This window comes from Hemicordylus capensis, chromosome 2 (assembly GCF_027244095.1).
Source record: "Hemicordylus capensis ecotype Gifberg chromosome 2, rHemCap1.1.pri, whole genome shotgun sequence".
Taxonomy (NCBI): Eukaryota; Metazoa; Chordata; class Lepidosauria; order Squamata; family Cordylidae; genus Hemicordylus; species Hemicordylus capensis.
In genome coordinates this window covers 401,892,522-401,916,234 of record NC_069658.1, presented here as the reverse complement: position 1 = coordinate 401,916,234, position 23,713 = coordinate 401,892,522, and the positions used below count along the sequence as shown (strand labels likewise).

Sequence of the window (23,713 nt, the reverse complement as noted above, 5' to 3'; positions counted from 1 at the left end):
GCTGTGTGCAGTACTCCAGTTGTGGCCACACCATAAATTTGTATCAGGGCATTATAATATTAGCATTTTTATTTTGAATCCCCTTCCTAATGATCCCTAGCATGGAACTGGCCTTGTTCACAGCTGCCACACACTGAGATGACACTTTCAATGAGCTGTCCAACATGACCCTGAGATCTCTCTCCTGGTCAGTCACTGACAGCTCAGTTCCCATCAGCGAATATGTGAAGTTTATGTTTTTTGCCCCAATGTGCATCACTTTACAATTGCTTACATTGAACCACATTTGCCATTTTGTTGCCCAGTCCCTCAGTTTGGAGATATCTTTTTGGAATTCCTTACAATCTGTTGTGGATTTCACTACCCTAAATAGTTTAGTGTCATCTGCAAATTTGGCCACTTTGCTGGTCACCCCAACTTCTATATCATTTATGAACAAGTTAAAGAGCACTGGTCCCAGTATCGATCCCTGAGGGAGCCCACTTCCTACCTACCTCCATTGTGAAAACTGTCCATTTATTCCTACTCTCTGATTCCTGTCCTTCAAACAGTTACCGATCCACACATGAATCTCTCCCCTTATTCCATGATTGCTAAGTTTACTCAAGAACCTTTGGTGGGGAACTTTATCAAAAGCTTTTTGGAAGTCCAAGTATACTATGTCAACCAGATCATCTTTATCCACATGCCTGTTGACACTCTCAAAGAATTCCAAAAGGTTAGTGAGGCAAGACTTTCCCTTGCAGAAGCCATGCTGGTTCTCCTTCTGTAAGGCCTTTTCTACTACATGCTTTAACAATTTTAAAAACCCTGCCTGAAGGAAAGAGAAGTTCTTATATTCCCGCTGAAGAGGGGGCATGTTTTGTTTTTTGACACCAGTGGAGGAAGACCTTCCATGTAGTGTCATATATACGATTTGTAGCTGGTTTACAAGATGCTAAAAAAGTAGAAAGGACACTCAGAGTAACTTAGATGAGAAAGGAGCTCAGCTTTCATGTGGTTAATTATAGCCAGTTCAGGTTTGGGTACTGAAAGAGGCCCTATGTGAGTAGATCCAGTTCTGCTGGCAGTCGCTAGGGAGAACAAATGGCAAGTTGGATCAGGTCTGAGAACCAAGGCCTCCAAGGTCAAGAAGGAGCTAGGCGGATAACCGATACTTGAAGCAATCTGTTCCTTCTGAGTAGATGGCCCAGGAATGGTGTTAGAAGGAAGGCATAAAGGAGAAGGTTGGGCCAATGGGCCATGAGTGCATCTGTTCCTTCAGCTCCCTCGGTCAGGAAGTGAGGAAAGAAGCAGGGAAGCTTTGAATTGATGGGGAGATGTGAACAGTCCACCTGTGGAGTCTCGAAATGTCTGATAATCTGATGAAACACCTTCTGAGACAAATTACACCTGGCCTTGTCAAGGTCTTGACAGCTGAGCCAATCTGCTCTGGTGTTGAACACACCTCAGACATGTTGGGCAACTATGGACAGGAGGTTTGATTCTGCCCAATCAAGGAGAAGCAGCACTTTTTGTTGGAGACACCGAGATCTGGTCTTTCCCTGGCAATTTATGTGCGCCTTTGCAGTCGTATTATCTGTCCTTACCAGGATATGTTGGTGTCTCAGATTTTGCTGAAACGAGAGCAGAGCCAAGAGAATGGTTCTGGGTTCCCAACAGTTTATGGGGTGTCTCTTCTTCTCTGGTGTCCAGCGGTGTGGTTCAGGCAGTAAGCTCCCCAGCCCAACAGACTGGCATCCATGGTCAGAAGGATCCTGGAAAGTTCTATGTACAACTTCCCTTGGGAAAGGCTGTTGAGCTTGGGCCACCAGAGTAGGGAGCGATGTAGGAGGGAAATTGGGACTGACCTTTGTAGTCTTTTTTGCAATAGCGAGTTGGAATGGAAGAAGAGCTCACTGCAGCAGTCGTAGATGTGGTCTGGTCCAGAGCATTGCATCCATGGTAGCCACTAGAAAGCCTAGGAGTTGAGCCAGGGCCTGGAGTCTGGCATTTCATGTCTGGAGATGGGAAAAGATTAGATTGACAATCTTGTGGATCTCCTCTTGAGGCAGGAAGATCTTTGATGAGGACTCCAGAGGTGAAGCAACCGCTATATAGGAGATGGCTCTTTTTCAGATTGATGCAGAACCCATGGTGTCTTGAAAGCAGAGTAATGTAGTGTGAATGCCTAGGCAAGCTTGTGATTGAGAGTGACCTCTTACAAGACTGTCCAATAAAGCAAATATATGAAAGCCTCCCTTTCTGAGCAAGGCTATGATTGCTGCTAGCAGCTTGGTAAAGACTCTTGGGGACTGAGCTAGGCCAAAGGGCATTGCACTGCTAGTGAGTTCAGTTGTAGACCAATTGGAGTAGATGGCGACTGGCTGGTAGAATAGGCACATGTAAGTAGGCTTCCTTCAAGTCTAAGGATGCCAGCAAGTTGAATAGTTGAAGGGACTCAGGTCAAGCGTTTCCATGAGAACTCTTCTATGTCTGAAAAACCTGTTGAGATGTTTTAGGTTTAATATCTCTCTGAGGTTTAATATCTCTCCATCTTTATTGGGAACGGTAATAGTAATGGAGTAGAGACCCTTTTTTCATTGGTCTAGAGGGAGCTTTGCTTTGGCTCCAATCTCTAGGAAATGGTAGATTGCTAGAAGCGAGACCTTGGGGGTCCTTGGAGCGTGGGGTAGGAAAAAACCTGCCCCTTGAACTTTTTTGGAGTTCTAAGACAGGCATGGTGAGAAGGACCCATATTTCTGAGCACGAGGCCGAAAGAAGGCTTGAATCCACCCTTCTACTTGTACTGGTCAAATGTCAGGAGTTCTGTTGGCCTCCCGGCACTTAGAAGAATAAATTGCTGACTAGTTTGTCCATCTGGGCTGGAAGTGCTGTTTGTTCCAGGAGAAAGGCTGGCCCCTTATGTGTCTATCTTTGAATCTATAGTCCTGGAAAAAGGGTGTGAGAAAGATGCTGATCTCCTAGGAGGTCTGTGCTCTTCTTTCTTAGGGGCTGAAAGAAGAGCCTGTCTCTTATCCAGAGTTTCCACCAGGATATCCTTAAGCATGTCATCTCCAATCAGCTCCAATCAGTCCCCTGCAAGGGGACGGAGGATAGATTAGTGCAGGAGATGGCATCTACTGCCCAGTGTTTAAGCCAAATGTGATGTCTGGCCACAACCTGTGAGGCCATAGTCCTGGAAGATAAACTTAAAACCCCTCACCACTCATCATTCTCATCAGCCTTCAAATCCTTACCATATGGTATTGGAGGGTGTTCAGTGGGAGCCTCAGGAGCCAGGCAGATGGAAGAGATGGGGCATTTTTCGCTAGGAAGAGAAGGGTTGGGGTGAGGAATCCCAATCAAAGTTTACTGCGGAGTGAGGTTAATGACACCTTTTACTGTTAGCCCTCTGCCCCCCTCCCCCTCATGTTTTGGAACTCTCCTTCTGCTTAGGAGCAGGGGAAACTGATGCTGAAGAATGGTGGCTGGAATGCTTCCTTTCCTTAAAACTCTTCCTGCCCCTCACCAGACCTTTATTTAAGTCCAGGAACTCCTTAAGAGTTTTGAATCCTTGCACAAACTTCTTCTCTGATGGATGGGGGTGGGGGTTGAGGGCACTTAGCAGGGCTAGGGAGAGGGTTGGAAGGTCCCTGTCACCCAGTAACAAGACGATTTGGTCTCACTGGATGAGCAGATGACAGGAGCATTTGTTGCATTTTCACGCCTTTCCCCAGAGGCGTTTGTTGGCTTTTCAAGCCTTTTCCCAGCAGCTTGCTCCTAGCCTGTGGCTCTGGAAGGCAGGAGGCCAACGGAGGAGTGCTGGGCACCACAGAGGGATCGGAAGACACACATGGGCTTTCAGAGCTCCCTGCTGCTGAGAGGCTGGAGCTACCAGAGAAAGGCCCAGCAGGAGACACTCGGGGGTAAAAATCAATGGAGGAAGGAGTGGAGGCCTAAAACTCTTCCAACACATTTTCTTCTTTCCGAGCTATGAGCTAGCCCCCTGCTGTGCAAGCTATAAGGGAGAATGAGGGAACACTCTCAGAACTCCCTCCAGTGGCCAAGGATGGCAAGGCCTCAGATCCATTCAAGGCCCTGGCTTTTGCTGTTCACTTGACTTGAGTTTTTAACGTTCTTTAAAAGACGATATCTAGTGGCCTTAGCCAGGTGAGATGCCATAAGAGGTGGAAATAGAAAAGGAATAAAAATAATTGTGTGTGTGTGTGTGTAATAATATTCAAGAAAAAAAAGTTTCAAGAGCTGAAAATGAGAAAACATAAGGGAAAGGAACAAAAAAGCTTAAGGGAAGAAACAAGAGGAAGAATAAAAATAGGCCTCAGAAAGGTAAGAGATTACCCAAGCAGTCTGTGTCTCTGGAGCAGGCAAGGCAGAAAAAAAATGGGTGTTCTCCTCTCCCCCTGACTCTTAAAACCTTGGCTAATTATTATAGGCTTTAAGCTTTCTGGAGCTAGTCGGAGAAAGTAACCCACTGGATGCCCTCTTTCACCAACAGGAAATGTGAAAGATCCCTAAACTAGCATAAATTGTCATTTAGTATATTATAAAGGTGAGGAAGATTTCTGTGGAGAACATTTGGGATATACAGCCTCAGTACTCCCATATCAGTTGAAAGTATGTAGAAAAAAAGTTGTAACAGGTAACAAGAACAATCATGCCCATGGAATGATTTGTCCTCGGCATAAGAAGACACAAATGCACTATATTTACCACCAGATAGCCAAAAGTATAATTAAAAAGAGATACATTCAATCTGAACTTACAGCCAATGTTTCTGGTTCAGGTGCTGTTGATCTCTCTACCTCCATGACCTCTTCCTCTTCTTTCACTCCTCCCATTGCAGCTGCAACAAAACACAATGTCTTATACATCATAGATGTGCTTTGCGAACTTATAAGCTTATGGGCACTGGAAATTACTACAGACCACCAGAATCTGCTAGTATATGCACAAGTGTGTGTGTGTGTGTGTGTGTGTGTGTGTGTGTACAGACACCACATACAGGTGAAACTCGGAAAATTAGAATATCGTGCAAAAGTCCATTAATTTCAGTAATGCAAATTAAAAGGTGAAACTGATATATGAGACAGACGCATTACATGCAAAGCAAGATAAGTCAAGCCTTAATTTGTTATAATTGTGATGATCATGGCGTACAGCTCATGAAAACCCCAAATCTACAATCCCAGAAAATTAGAATAATACATGGAACCAAGAAGACAAGGATTGAAGAATAGAACAATATCGGACCTCTGAAAAGTATAAGCATGCATGTGTATTCAGTACTTGGTTTGGGCCCCTTTTGCAGCAATTACTGCCTCAATGCAGTGTGGCATGGATGCTATCAGCCTGTGGCACTGATGAGGTGTTATGGAAGACCAGGATGCTTCATTAGCGGCCTTCAGCTCTTCTGCATTGTTTGGTCTTATGTCTCTTATCCTTCTCTTGGCAATGCCCCATAGATTCTCTATGGGGTCAGGTCAGGCGAGTTTGCTGGCCAATCAAGCACAGTACACTGTATACTTTTCAGAGGTCCAATATTGTTCTATTCTTCAATCCTTGTCTTCTTGGTTCCATGTAATATTCTAATTTTCTGGGATTGTGGATTTGGGGTTTTCATGAGCTGTACGCCATGATCATCACAATTATAACAAATTAAGGCTTGACTTATCTCGCTTTGCATGTAATGCGTCTGTCTCATATATCAGTTTCACCTTTTAATTTGCATTACTGAAATTAATGGACTTTTGCATGATATTCTAATTTTCCGAGTTTCACTTGTATACACATGATTGCAGCTATTTGTTGAAATTTTTACCTTCAAAATTTTCTGCAGCCATCCTCATGTCCTCAGAAAATAGCTGGCTGATGGTGATGTCTCTCAGGGTAGTTATGTCAGAGACCATATCCTTCGATTTCCTCAGATCATCAATGTGCACGGACTGCCATATCCCTAGCAACAGACAAGAAGCAGCTATTTCAGGACTGAAACTTGCATAGCCATGAAAGCATCTTTTCATAAAATGAGGTTTCTTCTTCTTGGTGGATCCTTCCCAGGCTCTTAAAGCTTTGATCCAAGTTGCACAAGTCCTGACTCTGAGCATGTAGGAAAGAAAAACTGCATGAGATGCCCTCATCCAGCAGCAGAAGAGGCATCTAGCACAGGTTATATCCTTCTACTTGTTCCAGAGGCAGAGGCAATGTAAATTAGAGAAAGCTGTAAGAGTCAGAGGAAGAAGAACCCGCCTAGTTTTCATGTTATAGCTGAACAAGTCCCCAAAGAAAAGCCAAGAGGGTGCATTAGAAAGGAATATTGGTAGTCTTACCATGAAGGTCCTTTCTTCCCAGTGTTCGGAGAATATCCTTTTAAATGGGTCATCATGCCCACTTACTCCCAGACAGGATCTCGTGATTCTTTCAGGAACTCAAGGTACCTCTGGGCTAGGACCGCCAAGTTTTATGAATGTCAGAGGTCAGAGGGAACATGCATTAAGCAACTCAGGAGATAAGCTTGTTAGTATATCACAGGACATAATACAAAGGAAAGATAGCTGAGTGCCAATTGAACCAAAATATGGAGAAAGGAAAAGAAGCAAGTCACCCACAACGTGGGTGGGCCGGATACCCTCCAAACATTGGGAAGAAAGGACCTTCATGGTCTACCAATGTTCGTTTCTCTCCCAGTGTAGGAGGGTATCCCTTTAAATGCGACATACCAAAGTGGTAGTCTCCAGGTGGGCACCATTGTTAGACAGTATAGACTGAGGATAAGTTAGGAAGAGATCACCTGCTGGAGCACCATTCTCCCCAAAGCAGCTTGAGAAGATTGGCAAATAGACAGCTTATAATAGCGAACGAAGGGAGACGATCAAGTCCAGGTGGCTGCCTTGCAGATCTCTTCAATAGGGGTGTTGGGAGAGAATGCCGCTGAGATGGTCGCGCTCCTAGTGGTGCGCAGTTATTTTAAGTGGAGGAGTAAGATGTAATGCTTCATAGGCTAACGTTATGCAGGCCTTTATCCATCTAGCTAGGATGCCTTGGCTGGCTGGGATGACATAGAGGGTATCAGTCTTGCATATATCTTTGGTTTGTCTGATGTAGATTTTCAGGGCTCTTCGCACATTCAGTTTGTGCCACAGGACCTCCTTTGGAAGGACTGGTGCAGGGCAGAAGGATGGTAGTATGATATCTTGATTCCTGTGGAAAACTGAATAAGCATTGGGATGAAATGATGAGTGTCATTTGAGGACCACAGAGTCCGGCTGAAAAATACAGAGGTGTTTCCCTGATAGATAATGCACCTAACTCAGACACTCGCCTGGCTGAGGTGATAGTGACAAAGAAAACAACTTGATAGGTTAGGAGTCTGATAGCTGTGGTACAGTGGCTCAAAGGGGGCCTGTGGCATAACTTGTCTAGAGTCCATGTGCCCTGTGTGAATTGGGTCCATCAATGCCCGCCCCCCATCCTGTGTTGCTGGCATCTGTGGTGATCACTATTTTCTTGGAAGTACAAATGGGGGTAAACCTGTCCAGGGCTGATGAGGACCACCAATGTAGAGAGTGTTGTAGTGAGTCTGTGCGGGGAACTTGGTAGTGTTTGGTGGCCAATATGTTGTCCTGATGAGGTAGGAGGGTTCATTGCAGTGGCCTGGAGTGCCACCGTGCCATGGGACGATATTCAGAAAAGAGATCATGGCCCAAGTAGCTGGGCCAGAAGCATGAGGTCTGCAGGTGGCTTGTTCAGTAGCTGTGCTATGATGGAGCGTATTTTGGTCTTCGATGCTTGGGTGAGATTGTGTTTGACTGCATCTGGATGTTGATTCCAAAATGTTCATTTGCTGAGACAGGATGAGGCAGCTCTTGGGAAGATTGACCAGAATCTGTGCTGTTGGAGGAGGAACACCTGTTGGATGTCTGCCTGAGAATGGGATAGAGATTGCGATCTGACAAGGAGATTGTCCAAAAAGGGATACAGTTGCAGGCCCTGGAGGCGCATGTGGACTACTAGCACGACCATTAGTTTGGTAAACACCCGAGGTGCCAATTAAAGGCTGTATGGAAGAGCCCGATACTGATAATGGTTCCTGTTGTATGCAAAGCGAAGAAATTTGCAGTGAGCTGGTAGTATGCATAGGTATGCATCCTGTAGATCCACTGAGGTGAGGAAATCACTTCTCTGCAGGGATTGAAGTATGGAATGAAGTGTTTCCATGCAGAATTTGCATTTCCTGATGTACTTATTGAGAGCTTTCAGGTCTAACACTGTCCTCCAGGAACTGTCTTTTTTGGGCACTAAAAATAAAATAGAACAAATGCCAAGACATAAGTATGTTGATGGCACGTCTTCTATGTCCAGAATTTGAATCAGATGGCGAATGGCCTGAAGTATTAAGCAATGTTTGGTCTGGTTCCTGGAGACTGGCATGGACCGGTGTGAAGGAGGAGTAACTTGGAAGTCTAGAACATATCCTTCTCTTATTATGTCGAGAACCCATTGGTCTTGGACAAAGGCCTCCCATATATGATAGAAGTCCATCAGCCAGCCCTCCACTGGAGGGGAAGAGGAGTTATTTTTGTAATGGCTGCTGTTGCCACTTGTTGAAGGGCCTGGTATATTGCACAGTGGAAAATGGATGAGCGGACTGGTCCTGCCTAGTTGGGTGGCGAGTCCTGGATGCCCAGGATTGTCATCAGTTGGTTTGGAGTGTTCTATTGTCCCGTGGTCTGTTGTAGAAGCCTCTGCTGGGATGAAAAAAAGATCAGTATTATCTCTTGGAGACCGGCATAGCCTTCTTTTTGTCTTTGGTCTCAACAAGAACCGAGTCAAGTGCTCTCCCCAAAAGCTTGGAGCCTTGGAAGGGTGCAGATGCTAGGTTTTCCTCAGATTTTGCGTCAACATTCCACAGCAGAAGCCAGAGGCCCCTGCGTACCGAAACATCCAAAGTGACAGCTCGTGCTGAGAACTGCATGCTGTCAGGACTAGAGTGAAGGCAGCCACCTTGGCTAGTTTAGACAGGCCTTGCTTGAGTTTTGTCTGACCAGGTAGAAGATAACTGGGGAGTTCTTTGGCCCACAAGATAGATGCTCTGGTGAATAGTGAGGTTGTGGCAGATGCCTTGAGTGCAGAAGATGATGCGTCATGAGGTTTGCATAGCAGATAATTGCTTCTCTTGAATGAGGTAAGGTTTCCCCACTCTTCCTTGATAACGTCCCTGAAAGGGGGTGAGGGACAACAGGATTAGCATGTGATGAGGCGGTCGGGAAGACCTCTGAGGCTAAGGGTTCAGTGGGTTAGATCCTACTGCCTCTGGGTTGGTTTGTAATGTTTTACAAGCCTTAGCCGGTAAAGTCTCAAAGACCTCATACTTAAATAATTTGGGGAGGAGGGCGAGCTGACCCCTGATTGGGATCCAATAACCATTTCCTGTCTTTGTCTGGCGTGGTATGATGCGAATCTGAGGCAGAGACCTCAGACTGTGTTCTGGTTCGTGAGCGTGAGGAACTGTATTGACCAGCTGTTTATGTGGAGTAACTGGAGGAACCACCAGTGATGTCTGCTATACCCCAATAGCCAGGACTATGGTCTATCTAGGAAGGTTAGAGAACCCTATTATATCTCCCAAAGGAGAGACAGACACTGAGCGACTGAAATAGGTCTGATAGGAACCATAGGAGGAGGCTGTAGTGAAGTATCCTCCAATTGTAGTTGTAAGGGTGCCTGAATAGGTCTAGCAGGGGGGCTGTATGGGGGAGGCGAATGGGCATGCATTCTGTGCAGTAATAGGGACCTGCTCCTGCTGCACCCCCTCAAGCCCCTAGCGTGATTGCAGGGGTCAGGAGAGTACCTGCAGTCACTCCTGGATGACCGTGATGGATGGCAACTTCTTCTCCTAGCTGGCGCATGTGGGAGAAAACAGCCACGTTCGCAGACGGGAATTTGGGCGGTGAGTTGTGCTTGAGAGAACCAAGCACAGGGAGCACTCTGCCTCCTCCCTTTGAGCTCTGCGCCACGGCTGGAGCGGGTGAACTTCTGGCCTTGGGATTGCAGGCTGTACAGGCTGATTTGTTTCAGACACCATCGGTGTAGTTGGAGGAATAGGAGGTGGAACCGGCGGTTGCTGGAATTAAGGGTACCGCCCATGCCCTGCGGACCTTGGCCGTGACCAATTCCCTAATCCAGTTGGAGAGGTCTGATGGCAAGTTGTCCCCATGCAGCGGGGGAGGGCTGGGGTTGGAATGGTGCTGGGCACGCCCTGGTCCAAGCCATGTGGTGAGAGGGTCGGGGGAGGAGGGAAAGCTGGGACCACCAGGGTATTCACAATGATGTCCTGGGGAGATGGTGCAATCAGGTTCTCCCTATTTGGCAGGGTTAGCGGCTGCAGCGTCGCCTTCCTTTGGGGTTGGGGCTGCAGCAGCCTGTCCTCACTTGCAGCTGGCAAAATCTCTGCCTCCGCTGGAAGCTGGGGCTTGTGGGTGGCAGGCAAAACCTGGTCCATGTTAGGCATTTCTGCCGACTCCAGTTTCCTGTTCACAATCACTTGGAAAGTGATCGGAGAAGTTCTGCAGGGACAGTAGGAGTCCTCCTCCCAAGAAATTTCTGCAGCTTGTGTTGCTGTTAGCTGGGCCATTCTGAATGATGAGTCAGTGCACGAGGGATCTGAGTGCCTCCGCATGCATTGGGGCTGATCTTTTAAAGGAAACCCAGGAGAAGGAAGGAAAAGGTGGGCCAATGAGATTGATGCCAAGAATGAGGAGAGAAGAAGGATAAAAGAGAGAAAAGGAGCAAAAAACACTACAAAGTGCTGGAGCTCTGAGGAGACCTGTTTCAAGGAGCAAGACAGGATCGAAACTGGGCGGTCCTAACCCAGAGACACATTGGGAGCCTGAAAGGATCACGAGATCCTGTCTGGGAGCAAGTGGGCATGACAACTCATTTAAAGGGATAGCATCCTACACTGGGAGAGAAAAGCAGCTGAGATATAGAAACACACGAAGCTGCCACATACTAAGTAAGACCATCGGTCTATCTTGATCAGTATTGTCTTTACAGACTGGCCGCGTCTTCTCCAGGTATGCAGGCAGGAAGCCGTATTTTGGAGATGCCAGGGAGGAAACTTGGAACTTTCTGCTCTTCCCAGAAGGAGCACAAGCACTCTCCATCTCCTGAGGGGAGTATCTTACAGTGCTCACACTTCTAGTCTCCCATTCAAATGCAACCAGGGCAGACCCTGCTAAGCTAGGGGGACAAGTCATGCTGGATATCACAAGACCAGCTCTTCTCTCCACAGTGGCAATGGATATAACAAGGATAGTGGAGGACTAAAATCTATAGAAGTACAGAAAATGTATCCTCAGAACAGGAAAGTGGCCTTCCTAGGTGGCCCGAGCCTCCCCATCTCGGGTGGGCCTGGATGCCCTCCATTCCACCAACAAGAAGAAACCTCCACACTATATACCAAAGCTGACTGAAAAAGAATTTATTGCAACAACGAATAGTGTACAGAATGCTTATATTAGGAAGGCAATGTCCCATCTTCTATAGCAGATGGCTCAGGTGGGACAGCATCTGGAATTTCCTATTCATTTCAGATGCATTAATGCCAGACATTAATTTATAGCTCCAACAGGGATCCACACCAATTAGAAATCCCAGCTTTATACACAGGTGGTCCTACCTCCTTGAAAACCCACGTAAGAACTTCCTCCTTCAACTCTTGACAGCTTAGTGATGAAGAACACCAATACCATGGCCTCACTTAGATCTATTTTGTTGATTTCATTAACGGCGGAGTATCTGCAAGTAAAGGGAAACAATTGCCACCAGCATCATGCAGCAATGTATCAGACCCTCACGGCACCAAGTCAATCCATCAATGATACCTTGCATTCACTCACCCTCCCATTTGTTATTTCAGCATTTATGAAACTTCTCTCCCTCTTCCAAAACTAAGGATTACGATGCCTCCTGTAGTCACATAACTGACACCAATTTGGACTCCCCTGTACTTCCCACTTCCCCAGAATGCATGCTGTGCTCTGCAAAATGTATCTGTGATAACGATCACCCATGACTACTAGCCATGTGTTCAACAGTGCTCTAATTAAGAGTCTAGAAAATATAGCACATATGCAACGTACTTGGCTGACGCAACAAGCTGAGCACTGAGAGATCCATTTTCAAAATCCGTCTGAATAATCAGGATTTTCTTTCCAAGTGTAGCATCAAGAAAATTCCTGGGAGGGAAAAAACCCACAAATGGCACAAAATAGATATGTTTTTTTGCTTTTCTGACCAGGTGAGTGGACCACTGTACACACACCCAGTGAGCCCCTTCCCCAACTCCCAGTGGCCTGAAACTAGAACATAGCCAGAATTACCATCTGGACCATGTTTACTCTCCACACCTTCATTTCATTCTAAAGTTCTGCTGTTGTTACATGCAATTTAGACTACAAGCCCTTAAGACTGAGAAAGGCACACACTCACCGAATTTTTTTCAAAAATGAGTGTTCTGTGTCAAACTGTTGCAAGAACAGAACTTTGAGGCTCTCAATTTGGCCCCGTACTTCTGCCTCCAAACTTTCTATGTCTGCAGCTGTCAGGAGCCTGGAGAAAGTAGTGATCTAAGACGGCAAAGAAGAAAGCAATCAGTCTAATGTGGAAAACCTTCTAGGTACCATGGCTGCAATTAGGGGGATTCGCTGTACAAATATTTGTTTCCCAATCTAGATATTTATCATTTATACAGAGCCATCTATGTACAAGCTGCTTTAAAAGGTACAGGTCCCTAGCACAACTGACTTACAATCTACAATTCAACACAGGGAAGACAACAGAAAAACGGGAGGAAAATAGAGGCAAAGACAAAGAGGAGAGCAATATGCACTGAGGGTCAAACTACACATTATATGCATCAGCATCGCTTCAACTTTCAGGTGGTTTCATGTTGTTTTTAAGCTAGCTGTGGAGGTGGCACCCTGCTCTAAGTTTTTGTTTTTAAGTGGAGTTACATTGATATATTTAACATCATTACCCACAGTTAAGCTTAATTACAGTAAGGTATGGAATTAGAAAGTTGTACCAAAGGCTTCACAGAAAAGCTTGGTTCTGGAGGAGGGATTTCAATAATAGAACTGTTGGAGCAAATTGTTCTCTATGCCCAAATGTCTTTGTACTACAAAAAACATCCCCATGAAACATAGCAAACTAGTGTCATGGATAAATGCATTTCTGGCCTACATGCTGACAAGAGAGGAGCCATTTTCTGTTTGGAAGCTGGAAAAGATCACCACTGAGTTTGTAAACTCTCCAACAGCTTTTTCTCTTCAAGTACCAAGGCTACTGATAATGGATCAGTCTGACTTTTTACTAGGAGAAACCATGTGAATAAGCAAAACAATATTTCTGTCTCCACTTGAAGACAATAATATAAACTAAATGATAGTTTTTAATTAGGAGGGGCTATTGAGTCTCAGTTTTCTAATATTAAGTGACTGTCTGAGGCACATACACAGAGAAAAGAAATATAAATCATGAGCTGACCACTGTTTCAAACAGCCAGCCCCATAGCAGTGCTGTCTAAAGATTTTTTTAAGTTACTTTTAGAGAAAGAAGATAGAGCCAGTCTTTCAGAGACTAGAAATGTTTCTGCAATACCACAATACTATACCAGGATATTTTAAGAGCCACTTTTTATGCATACTAGAGCTAGCCTTTTGGGGCTGAGGAGAGAAAAAATTTTCAAGCCTTGATTGATTATGATTATTGATTGTTTAATTTCAAAGAAGATCCATTTCATTTAATGCAAACCTTTTTGGAATGACAAACTATTCTTTATATGCAAACCATTTTCAATGTAAATTTGTTTTTCTCTTCCATGAAGAGTCTGTTTTTATCAAACCTCTGTAGCATAATGTTTATATTGGATTTTGTTAAACAATAAAAGCTATCTAGAAAAGAATCAGAGCTCAGTCCTATAATCTGTCTAAACTATATCCCCAAACTGTTATGCTATTGACAGGGTATTTATTCAAGGTAAGAGGCATTGATCAGAATAAATCGTTTCTGGCATGTTTGACCCCTTATCTTGCATGAGTCTCACCTCAACACTAGTTCTGTAATTAAAGGGAGCAATCTTGCAAGGGAATCCATTGTTTTAAAAAAAGTTTAACTATAACCTTTCCCCCACATATTAGGTACCTGTAGACCTATAGGAATGCTTGAATTTACTCCCTGGAACCTGGCATTAGAAAGCGTCTGAACAGTGCTTCCAGTGGTCAGATATTAAGACTGCCTACACACATCCATAAAACCTGGTTGTGGAGCATAATCCCTATTTATTTTTTTAATTTAATTTAATTGTATACATTTCTATACTGCCCCAAACCAAAGTCTCGGGGCAGTTCACAATAATAAAACAATACAAAAACACAAAACATTAAAATCAATTAAAATGCCAAAAAGCTGCCTAAAAACAAAAACAATTTACAATACTTAAAATTACAAAAGTTAAAAGGTCTGATTAAAAAGATGAGTCCTCAATGCTCTTTTAAAACCCACTAGAGATGGGGAGAGTCTTATGTCAGCGGGAAGTGCATTCCAAAGTCTTGGAGCAACAACTGAGAAGGCCCGTCCCTGAGTGGTCACCAACCGACTTGAAGGTAGCCAGAGACGGGCCTCCCCTGACAAACGCAGTGGACGATGGGGATCGTGCAGAAGAATAATAATTTGACAATGGGATTTGACAATGACAATGATTTGACAAAGGATTTGACAATGAATCTCACATGAGCCCTGTCAATGTAATCAAACTGAAATAGGGGAATCAAAAGGGGTGTATCAAATCAAGATGAAGTGCAAGGTATAATGCCCCAAATTCTAACCCTCAGGAGTGGCACTGAGGCATATTTTTCTTTGCTCCAAGAGGAATTATGTCTAGCATTAAGCACTCCAGATTGTAGTAGCTTCTTGTCAAAGAAAAGGAAATTGCCTGACCTTTAAGACCATGCACTGCCAAAGGAAGTACTAGAAAATCATTCCAAGGATAACATATATTGAGTCACAACTTTTGCTTATGTGTGACAGCGCAATACATTTTCATGATCACTTGGCGGCGGGGGGTGTGTGTTTTTGGTGATCTGTTTCCCTCTGCAGCATTCTGTGCTTCCTGTAAATACGTCACTGACAGCTGAAGGAACCCTCAGGGAAATATTTTCAGATCACATGGATGGATACAGGGAGGAGGAGGGCATCGCTGAAAATAATGCTCTACCTCTGCACAACATAAAATACTGTTGCGCTATTAATCTAAAGATAAATAATGCGTACTGGGGTCATATTCCCAGGTATTAAGAAATAGGGGCTCCCCTCAACATATAAAAGATCTTGCTGTAAGATGCACAGAAGCAACTGCAAGACATACATGCTTTTTCTAACAAAAAGCCTGGGTGTATAAATGTGTCTTCAGTGCATTTTTCAAAGTTGCCAGAAATGGGGATACTCTTATTTCAAACAGGGAACATATTCCAAAGTCCGGGGGCTGCAATGGAGAAGGCCTATTTCTGAGTAGCCGCCAGATGAGCGGGTGGCAACCGCAGATGAACCTCTCCAGATGATCTTAACAGGCGGTGGGGCTCATGGCAAAAAAGACGTTCGCTGAAATATCCAGGGACTAAGCGTTTAGGTGTGGCCATTGCTTTTGTGGACTTTAATCCTAGCAGATTAAACAATTTGTCAATCCCAAGAATGATTATTTGATTACATTAAGATCCTTTGCAAATTGTCTTATATCTCATGTTATATACATTATTATTGGTCCCTGCTCACTTATTTATGTGGATCAAACTAGTAGACCATTAAAACTTGTAAAAGAGAGCACCAAAGCAAAATTAGCAATGGTCATCTTGAGGTACATTTTTTGGAGCATAACTACAGCGCGGATGATCTCAGGTTTTTTGCCAGTGAAAAGGTTTTTGTACCCAGTAAGAAAGGAATAAATCCAGTAATTAGGTTACTTCAATGTGAAGCTTTTAGATTTTCTATTTGAACACTTTAATCCCACATGGACTTAATTAAAAACTGGATTTGTCATCTCTCTTGTGAAAATATCCTGTTTATTACACATATCCATAATTATATCATTTTAAGTTTTTTGGGGTACAGCACCTATTATAGCATACCCTTTTTAGATACAGAAAGGAATACTGGTAGTCTTACTGTGAAGTTTCTTTCTTCCCAGTGAACAGAAGATATCCCTTTAAATTGGTTGTGGTGCCCACTTGCTCCATGAGACAGGATCTCATGATCTTTAGCTTTCCCATGTTGCCTTGGTGCAGCTCCTCCCATTCTCAAGACTGTTTTGCGACAAAGCGACTAGAGAAAAGGATCCAGCTTCAAGAATGAAATATGCATGCAAGTCAGAGAGGGTGACCTAAAAGAGCAGGCAACATGGCGAACGAGTATACATATACAAAACATTAACCATGCAGTAGGTGGGAGTTCAACAAGTATGAGGTAGAATAAGAGAATGGTTAGTAGTAATCAAGTACACATAATGGTGGAAAACAGTTCAGGAAAGAACAGGTAAAAATCAAATCAGGCCTGATTAGCATATCCAAATCAAACCCACCATCACGGGTGGGCTAGATACCCTCCGTTCACTGGGAAGAAAGAACCTTCATAGTAAGACTACCCATGTTCCTTTCTCTCCCAGTGACGGAGCATATCCCTTTACATGGGATGTACCAAAGCAGTACTCAGGGAGGGGAGATGAAAGAAAGAGAATAGCTGAAAGAACAGTTAAATTGAAACCAATTGCTGAAGCACCATGCGCCTGATGCTGCCTGGGCTGATTGATGCATGGAAAACTTGTAGTGTCTTACAATTGGTGGAGCCAACGTCCATGTGGCGGCTTTGCAAATGTCTTCAATCGGTTTATTTCCTGAAAAAGCTGCTGAGGTAGCTGCACTTCTGGTGGAATGAGTGGTGGAGACAGAATGAATGCTTCATATCCAATGGTGATGCATGATTTAATCCATCTTGCCAAGGTAGCCTTGGATGACTAAGTTCCCAGAGAGGCTGGCTGGAATGACATGAACAATATGTCAGTGCGCTGAAGTGCCTTTATCCATTCGAGGTAGATTTTCAATGCCCGTCTGACGTTCAGCTTGTGCCAAAGTACCTCTTTAGGATGTACTGGTTCAGGGCAAAATGAAGGGAGTATGGTGTCATGGTTGTGATGGAAGGATGCATTCACCTTAGGGCAGACTGATGGGTCTGGCTTGAGAACGATAGAGTCTGCTTGAAAAATGCAAAGGTGTTTGCATATGGAAAGTGCTCCCAGCTCAGACACCCTTCTGGCTGAAGTGATAGCAACGAGAAAAAGTAGCGTGTAAGTCGGGAGTTTGAGTGATGTCTTCCATATGGGCTCAAAGGGGGCCTAAGTCAATGCATTGAGAATCTTATTGAGATTGCACATAGGAAACCAATGGCTCATCGGTGCCGCCAGACTGCTTGCTCACTTCAGGAAACACTTCACATCTGAGTGGACTGCCAGGGATTCCCATGCCTGAGGGCACAAGATAGATGAGAGTGCGGAGGCCTGCCTCCTCAGAGTGGCTGGTCTGTGGCCCTTATCAAGGCTTGCCTGTAGGAGGTCCAGCAGTTGGAACACTGTTTTGGTGGGTCAATATGTTTAGGTTTGGCCCATTTCAGAAAAGATGACCAAGTTGTTTCATATATGCATATTGTGGACTGTCTGCGGGCAGCGAGGATGGTGTCTTTAGTACGTTTGGAGTAACCTCTAGCTGCTAGGATAGTCCATTCAGTAGCCAGGTGTGAAAGCGAAGGCAGGACGGATCAGGGTGAAACAGCGGCCCCTGAGATGTCATGACAATCTGGTAGTTGGAGAGGAAATGCTGCTGCCAAGTCAATTGAGGTCTGAAAACCATGATCTCCTGGGCCAGAATAGTACCATCATGATCAGTGGGTACCTCTGAATCTCTGTAGAATGTGCAGCATCAGTGCTACTGGTGGAAAGATGTAATTCAGTCAACAGCATATTGGTCCCTGCCACCTGAGGACATTGGTACCTGCTGAAGAGGGCTGGTATCCGACTGTTGGCTGGTGATGCACAGAGATCTAGATTTGGAAGTGTCAGCTGATGAACTGAAAGACCTCCGGAGGAAGATGCCATTCTGCTTGGTCCACCTGGTGTCTGCTCAACCAGTAGTCCTGTGTGTTGTCCTGTCCTCAGGAGGTGTTCTGCTTGGAGGGAGACCAGGTGTTCAGCGTATCAGAACAGCTGGTTGGATTCCTTCATGAGTGGACAGGATCGTGTGCCGCCCGGTCTACTGAGGTGTAACTTGGTTGCCACATTGTCTGTTCTGATCAAGACGTGGCAACCTGCTATGTCGTCCGCAAAGTGGAATAGCGCCAGTTGGACGGCTTGCAGCTCCATACAGTTGATACTGTGCTGGGCTTCTGATGTAGTCCATGTGCCCTGCATGAACTGGTGATCGCAATGATGCTCCCCAACCGGTGATGCTGGTATCCATTGTGATTAACTTCCTCTGTGGTAGCTTGAGGTGAGTGCCCCTGTCCAGTGCCGATAATGCTCACCAGCTCAGTGACTGTCGTATCCGTATACGACGTGGTATACAGGTGGTACCTGTATCTGTATGGTTGGTATGGTTGCGGTAGGTAGCTAGGATGTCGCCCTGGTCAGGCAGCAGGGAGTGCTCTGGAGTGCCATCTGGCCCAAGGGACAATGTTGAGGCAAGAGATCATGCTGCACGCAGCAGCTGTGATAGGATCATGAGGTCCACCACTGGGCATGAACGAACTAGATGAACTAGGGTGTGCATCTTGGTTTTTCTGTATGGCATTAGAGTTATGGAGCCCTTCAGAGTGAACGTTCATTCCCAGGTCTTCCAGAGATTGTGATGGGTTCAGGGAACTCTTGTTGAAGTTGATCAGGTATCCATGTGTTTGGAGAATGTGATGGACTAGTTGGATATCTGACTGGGCTTACTTGAGGGAATGTGATCTGACCAGGAGGTTGTTCAAAAATAGATAAATGTGCAGGTCCCATAGGTGCATGTGAATCACCTGTGCTATATGAGTTTGGTAAACACCCTGGGTGCTGACGACAGGCCGAAGGGCAATGCACACTATTGGTAGTGTTTGCCCATGCAGGCAAACCTCAAGTATCTGCGGTGAGATGGTAGAATGGGAATGTGCAGGTAAGCGTTTTAGAGATCCACTGAAGTGAGGATGTCTCCCCTCTGGATAGCCTGGAGTATGGAGTGAAGTGTTTCTATCCGGAACTTGTGCTTTCTTATGTGTCCTCCTTTGGTAACAAGAATAAAATCAAGTAGACACTCTGCCATGGTTTTGTCCGTAGGACTGATTCTATCACATCAATCATTAGCAGATGCTGGATGGCCCGTAACATTAGTGTATGTTTCTCTGGCTTCCTTGATGGCAGTGTGGATCTGAAGTGTTCCTGCGGTGTGGATTGAAAATCTCGAGCATTGTGCCTTTGAATAATCTCTAGGACCCAATCGTCTTGAGTGAAGGTGCTATTGTGGGAGAAACTCTGATTGTCTGCCCCCCACCGGAAGCGGAAGAGCGTCATTGCTGAGTCTGCCTCCTGTTGAAGGTACTAGAGAACTGCTGGTTGGCAAAGGTATGATTGGGTTAGCCTGGTCTGATGGGCTGGCGCACTATGGTGCCCCATTGCTGTAGCCCAGCCACAGGCAGCTCTGGTGTCTCTCGAGTGGTTGAACAAGCCTCTACTAGAATGAAAAAAAATGTGTTAGATCGAAAGGAATGTCTGAAATAACTTGAATACCCCACCCCCCATCCAGAGATGAGGGCGTCACTTGTTTCTTGTCTCTGGTTTCTACTCAGTCTAGGGATGCACCAAATAGTTGGGCCCCATGAAAAGTGGAGGCTGCCAGATTGGTTTCAGATTTAAGACCCACATTCCAGGACTTAAACCAGAGTGCCATACACACGACCACATCCACTGCAATGGCCCTTGCATAAAATGGCATCCCATCCAGGCTAGTATTGGCCATAAAGGCTGCCACTGTGGCAATATTAGATAAGCCTTGCTTGAGCTTAGGTTGACCTGGAGAAAGTTGATTTATTAGTCCTTTGGCCCAAACAATAGAAGCCCTGGCAAAAATGGAGGTAGCAGCTGGTGATTTAATAGCATAGGCTGAGGCTTCATGAGCCTTTCTCAATAAATAATCGCTCTTTCTATTCTCAGGAGGCCTGAGGCGTTCTTCCACCTCCTTGGCCAGGACTGCACTGGAGACCAGAGAAGCGACGGGTGTATCAACCAGAGGGACAGCCAATTGGGACTGCATATGCTTCGGTAAGCTGTAAAATTTCTTAGGAAGCATGCCAAGGCTTTTAGAAGATGTGGGGTTTACCCATTCCTCACGTATAACCTCTTTGAACAAAGGAGAGAAGGGTAATACTGGCTTGGCTTGCGATGAAGATGTGGGGATCATTTCTGATGTAGGCGGTTGTACACTGTCTGCGCCTATAGTCTCAGGATTGGTTTGTAAGCTCTTGCACGCCTTAGCCAAAAGAATGTCAAAGTCCTCGTGCGTAAAGAGCTTAGGAGGAGGGCTTTTATCACCCTGTTGTAATCAGAGGACCATTCTCCCTCCTCCTTGGCGGGGGAGGGGACTGTCCCTGAATTAGGCTGTGAGTGGGTGGAGTGAGTCCTGGCAAGAGACTGGCAAATGGGGGGGGGGGCGGTTTTCCTGTTTGGGTGGTACTGCATTGATAGCGGGAATTCTGGGCAGAGGAAGAGCACTGCCTCTTTCTACATTTGTGGGTACTGGGATTCCTTGTGACAACACTCCTGACAAGAACTGTACCAATATAGGCCCCACTGGCCTGATTGGTATAAGAAGGACGGGTATTTGCTCCCTCCTAGGCCTAAGGCCCATCTCTGTATCTCTGAGACAGGGAATTCGGGGATGAGAGCAGGACCCAGATCTCCTGGGTCAGATGGGGGACCTGCTCCTGTAATGATTCCGCTGCCCTCTGTGATGGTCCCCTGGGGTCAGGTGAATACCTGTAGTTACTCCCTGAAGACCTGTCCCTATGTCTGTGATTGTAGCTGATTGGCGCCCTGGGCCTAAAGCAACCCCTCTTGCACTCTGGTATAGGGACGCAAGCAGGACTGGAGAGAACAGAGGATTGAGAACTTTTGCCCATTTCCCTTGGCTGGTGTAGCAGATCATGGGGCTGGAGAACTGGGTTTGGATCTGGCAGTTGCAGTGGCCTTGAAGAAGTTCTGTTGGGCCTGCAGGAGAAGGTGCAGGCACTGCCAATTGGTGGGTAGAGAGGATCCCAGGTTGGCGGACCTCCTGTGCTACTAGTTCCCTTACCAAATTGGAAAGGTTGGCCAGGCAACCGCCCTCCATGCAAAGAGGAAGGGGTGACGAGGGGTCCAATTCCTGTGGAGCTGGGACCTGAGGCGGCAAGATTGGGGGCGAAGAAGAGCTCAGGGCAGCCGGTTACTTACTGGAGGCTCCTGGGGAGGCAATGCTGGGGTGGGTTGTTCTGGGGAGTGTTCCTGTCTTCCTCGTGCATCAGAGACTGTGTGGGCTATTCACGCAGCCCCAGAAAAGAGTGGGCCGGGCCGGAAGGCTGCTACTCAAGTGATGGCTGTGCTACTTCCATTTGGTGAACTAGCACCCTGAAGATGATCAGGGAGTGGTGAAGAGGTTGAGGTCTGGGTGGCCTGTGTGGCAGAGAGTTGAGATCTCCTGGAGAAGGAACCTGCTCTGGACGCCACAGAGAAGCATTGGGTGCATCTCGAAGAGCCCGGCTGCTCTCTCAAAAGGGCCTGGTGCACGTGTCTCTGGGCTGTATGGGTGCGGTCCCTGCGCACAGGAATTCTTCCCCTTCTTTGCATGGTGGCTGAATCCTCTGAAAGGGAGGGCGACAGTGCTTTGTGCTGCATGACCTCAGAGAGAAGGCAGGAGCGGTGAGGGGGAGACGGAGGAAAATCAATGCAGGAGAAACCAGGTTTATTTTTTTTTAAAAATATGAACACATAAGGGACACTTGGGGAGGAAGGCAGAAAAGCAGAAGGATGTAAATAAGGCAGAGAAAGTCCAAGATAGTAAAAAAATCGCTCAAGGAGGTTGGCTCTCTTTTGTTGTGATCTGCTTAGGAGCGAGATAGAACCAAAAGTGGGAGGAGCTGCACCAAGGCAACATGGGAAGCAGGGGCATAACAAGGCTAGAGTGGGCCCAGAGACAAAATTTTAAAATGGGCCCCTCGCTGACACACACACACTTCACAATATACAGTCATGTGACTTGCCTCTGGGGGGGCCCTTGAGGCGTGAGGGCACCCAGGCAGCCGTCTCCCCTTGCCTAATAGTAGTTACGCCCCTGATGGGAAGGCTAAAGATCAAGAGATCCTGTCTCATGGAGCAAGTGGGCATCACCACCCATTTAAGGAGATACGTTCTGTCATTGGGGGAGAAATGTCATTGATTTCCAGCTAGTATATAGCTTAGCATATCAATTCTGCATTATTCATTTGTATTAATAATTTGTATTAATTTAATTTGTATTAATAAAGTCCTGCATGGACTTCATGAAAGATTGTTTATTCCCCTTGTGAAAATTATCCAGGTTTCTGGCATATATTCACAATTATAAACATTGTTGTAAGTACTTTCAGGAACAGCACTTATTATTGGCAGGAAAGCTTTAGTTTTTTGTAGAAAGAATTACTACTGATTTCCAGCTGGTATATAAACTCTACTTGATGAAGTGTTTGAGTACCTTTTTACCATATTAGAATGTCACAGTAACTTGGTTCTCTTAGGAAATTTTCTAGAAGCAACAGAGGTGGTTGTACACACTGTATTATACAAGCTTTTTGCTTGAATTTTTACAACTTATTTGATATAAAGATGGCTTTGTATTAAATTTGAGGATTGTTGTCGGGGTTTTTTTTACATTAAGTACTTACATGTTTGTAAAAGATGGAATTTGAGTAGAGCAGCACCTCGCTACCCAAGGATCCAGCATCCACGGATCTGTGTATCTGCTGTTAGGGAACTGACACCCAACCTTGGCATATGGGGAGGGGGAGGGGAGGTTTAAATCCATGTATCCAAGAGTTGTGGAGTGGACAGAAATGTCCTCAGAGATAATTTCTGGCTGCCATTTGAGTGCAGGATCCATTTTTGTGGCTTGTTCAGTTAAAAACTCCACCATTTTTTCCTACAAAAAACTGCAGAGTAATGGTAAAATTCAGACTTCTGGAGGGACTGCTGGAGGCCTGTGGAACACAGAAGGGCACTTTACTTTGCGTTTTTGCAAGATTTTCCAGCCTCCAGGAAATTTATCCCCGCAATCCCATACACTTTAATGACACAGTATTCGTGGTTTTGCTATCCGTGCTAATTGCAGACAACAGAACTGCATGAATACTAAGGTTCTTTACCCGATTAGATAAGTTGGTTATTTTAGTATATGAAATGGAGACAGTTTCATACATTGTGTTTTATATAAGCGTTTTGCTTGACATTTTATGTTATTTGTAATAAGGTACTCTTATATTGGGAAATTTTCTGAGGCATCCTCATTAACTATTTATATTCACATGAAACATGATTACAACCCAGACAATAACTGAGGTTTATATTTCTTGGAAGACT

General features: G+C 45.3%; 1 protein-coding gene across 8 annotated transcripts in view; it reads right to left on the bottom strand.

The window, feature by feature from the left end:
• LOC128342858 (E3 ubiquitin-protein ligase RNF213-like) overlaps nucleotides 1–23,713 on the bottom strand; it is a 264,364-nt gene that overhangs the window by 87,790 nt on the left and 152,861 nt on the right. For all 8 annotated transcript variants that reach the window (XR_008315206.1, XM_053290892.1, XM_053290891.1 and 5 more), the window contains 5 exons: nucleotides 12,493–12,629; nucleotides 12,144–12,239; nucleotides 11,681–11,799; nucleotides 5,822–5,956; nucleotides 4,767–4,846 (listed from right to left, as the gene is read on the bottom strand). Coding sequence is in view for 7 of the 8 variants with exons in the window: in XM_053290892.1 (XP_053146867.1) it covers nucleotides 4,767–4,846; nucleotides 5,822–5,956; nucleotides 11,681–11,799; nucleotides 12,144–12,239; nucleotides 12,493–12,629 (567 nt within the window). In the remaining variant the exon portion in view is untranslated. The remainder of the gene's footprint in view (nucleotides 1–4,766; nucleotides 4,847–5,821; nucleotides 5,957–11,680; nucleotides 11,800–12,143; nucleotides 12,240–12,492; nucleotides 12,630–23,713) is intronic.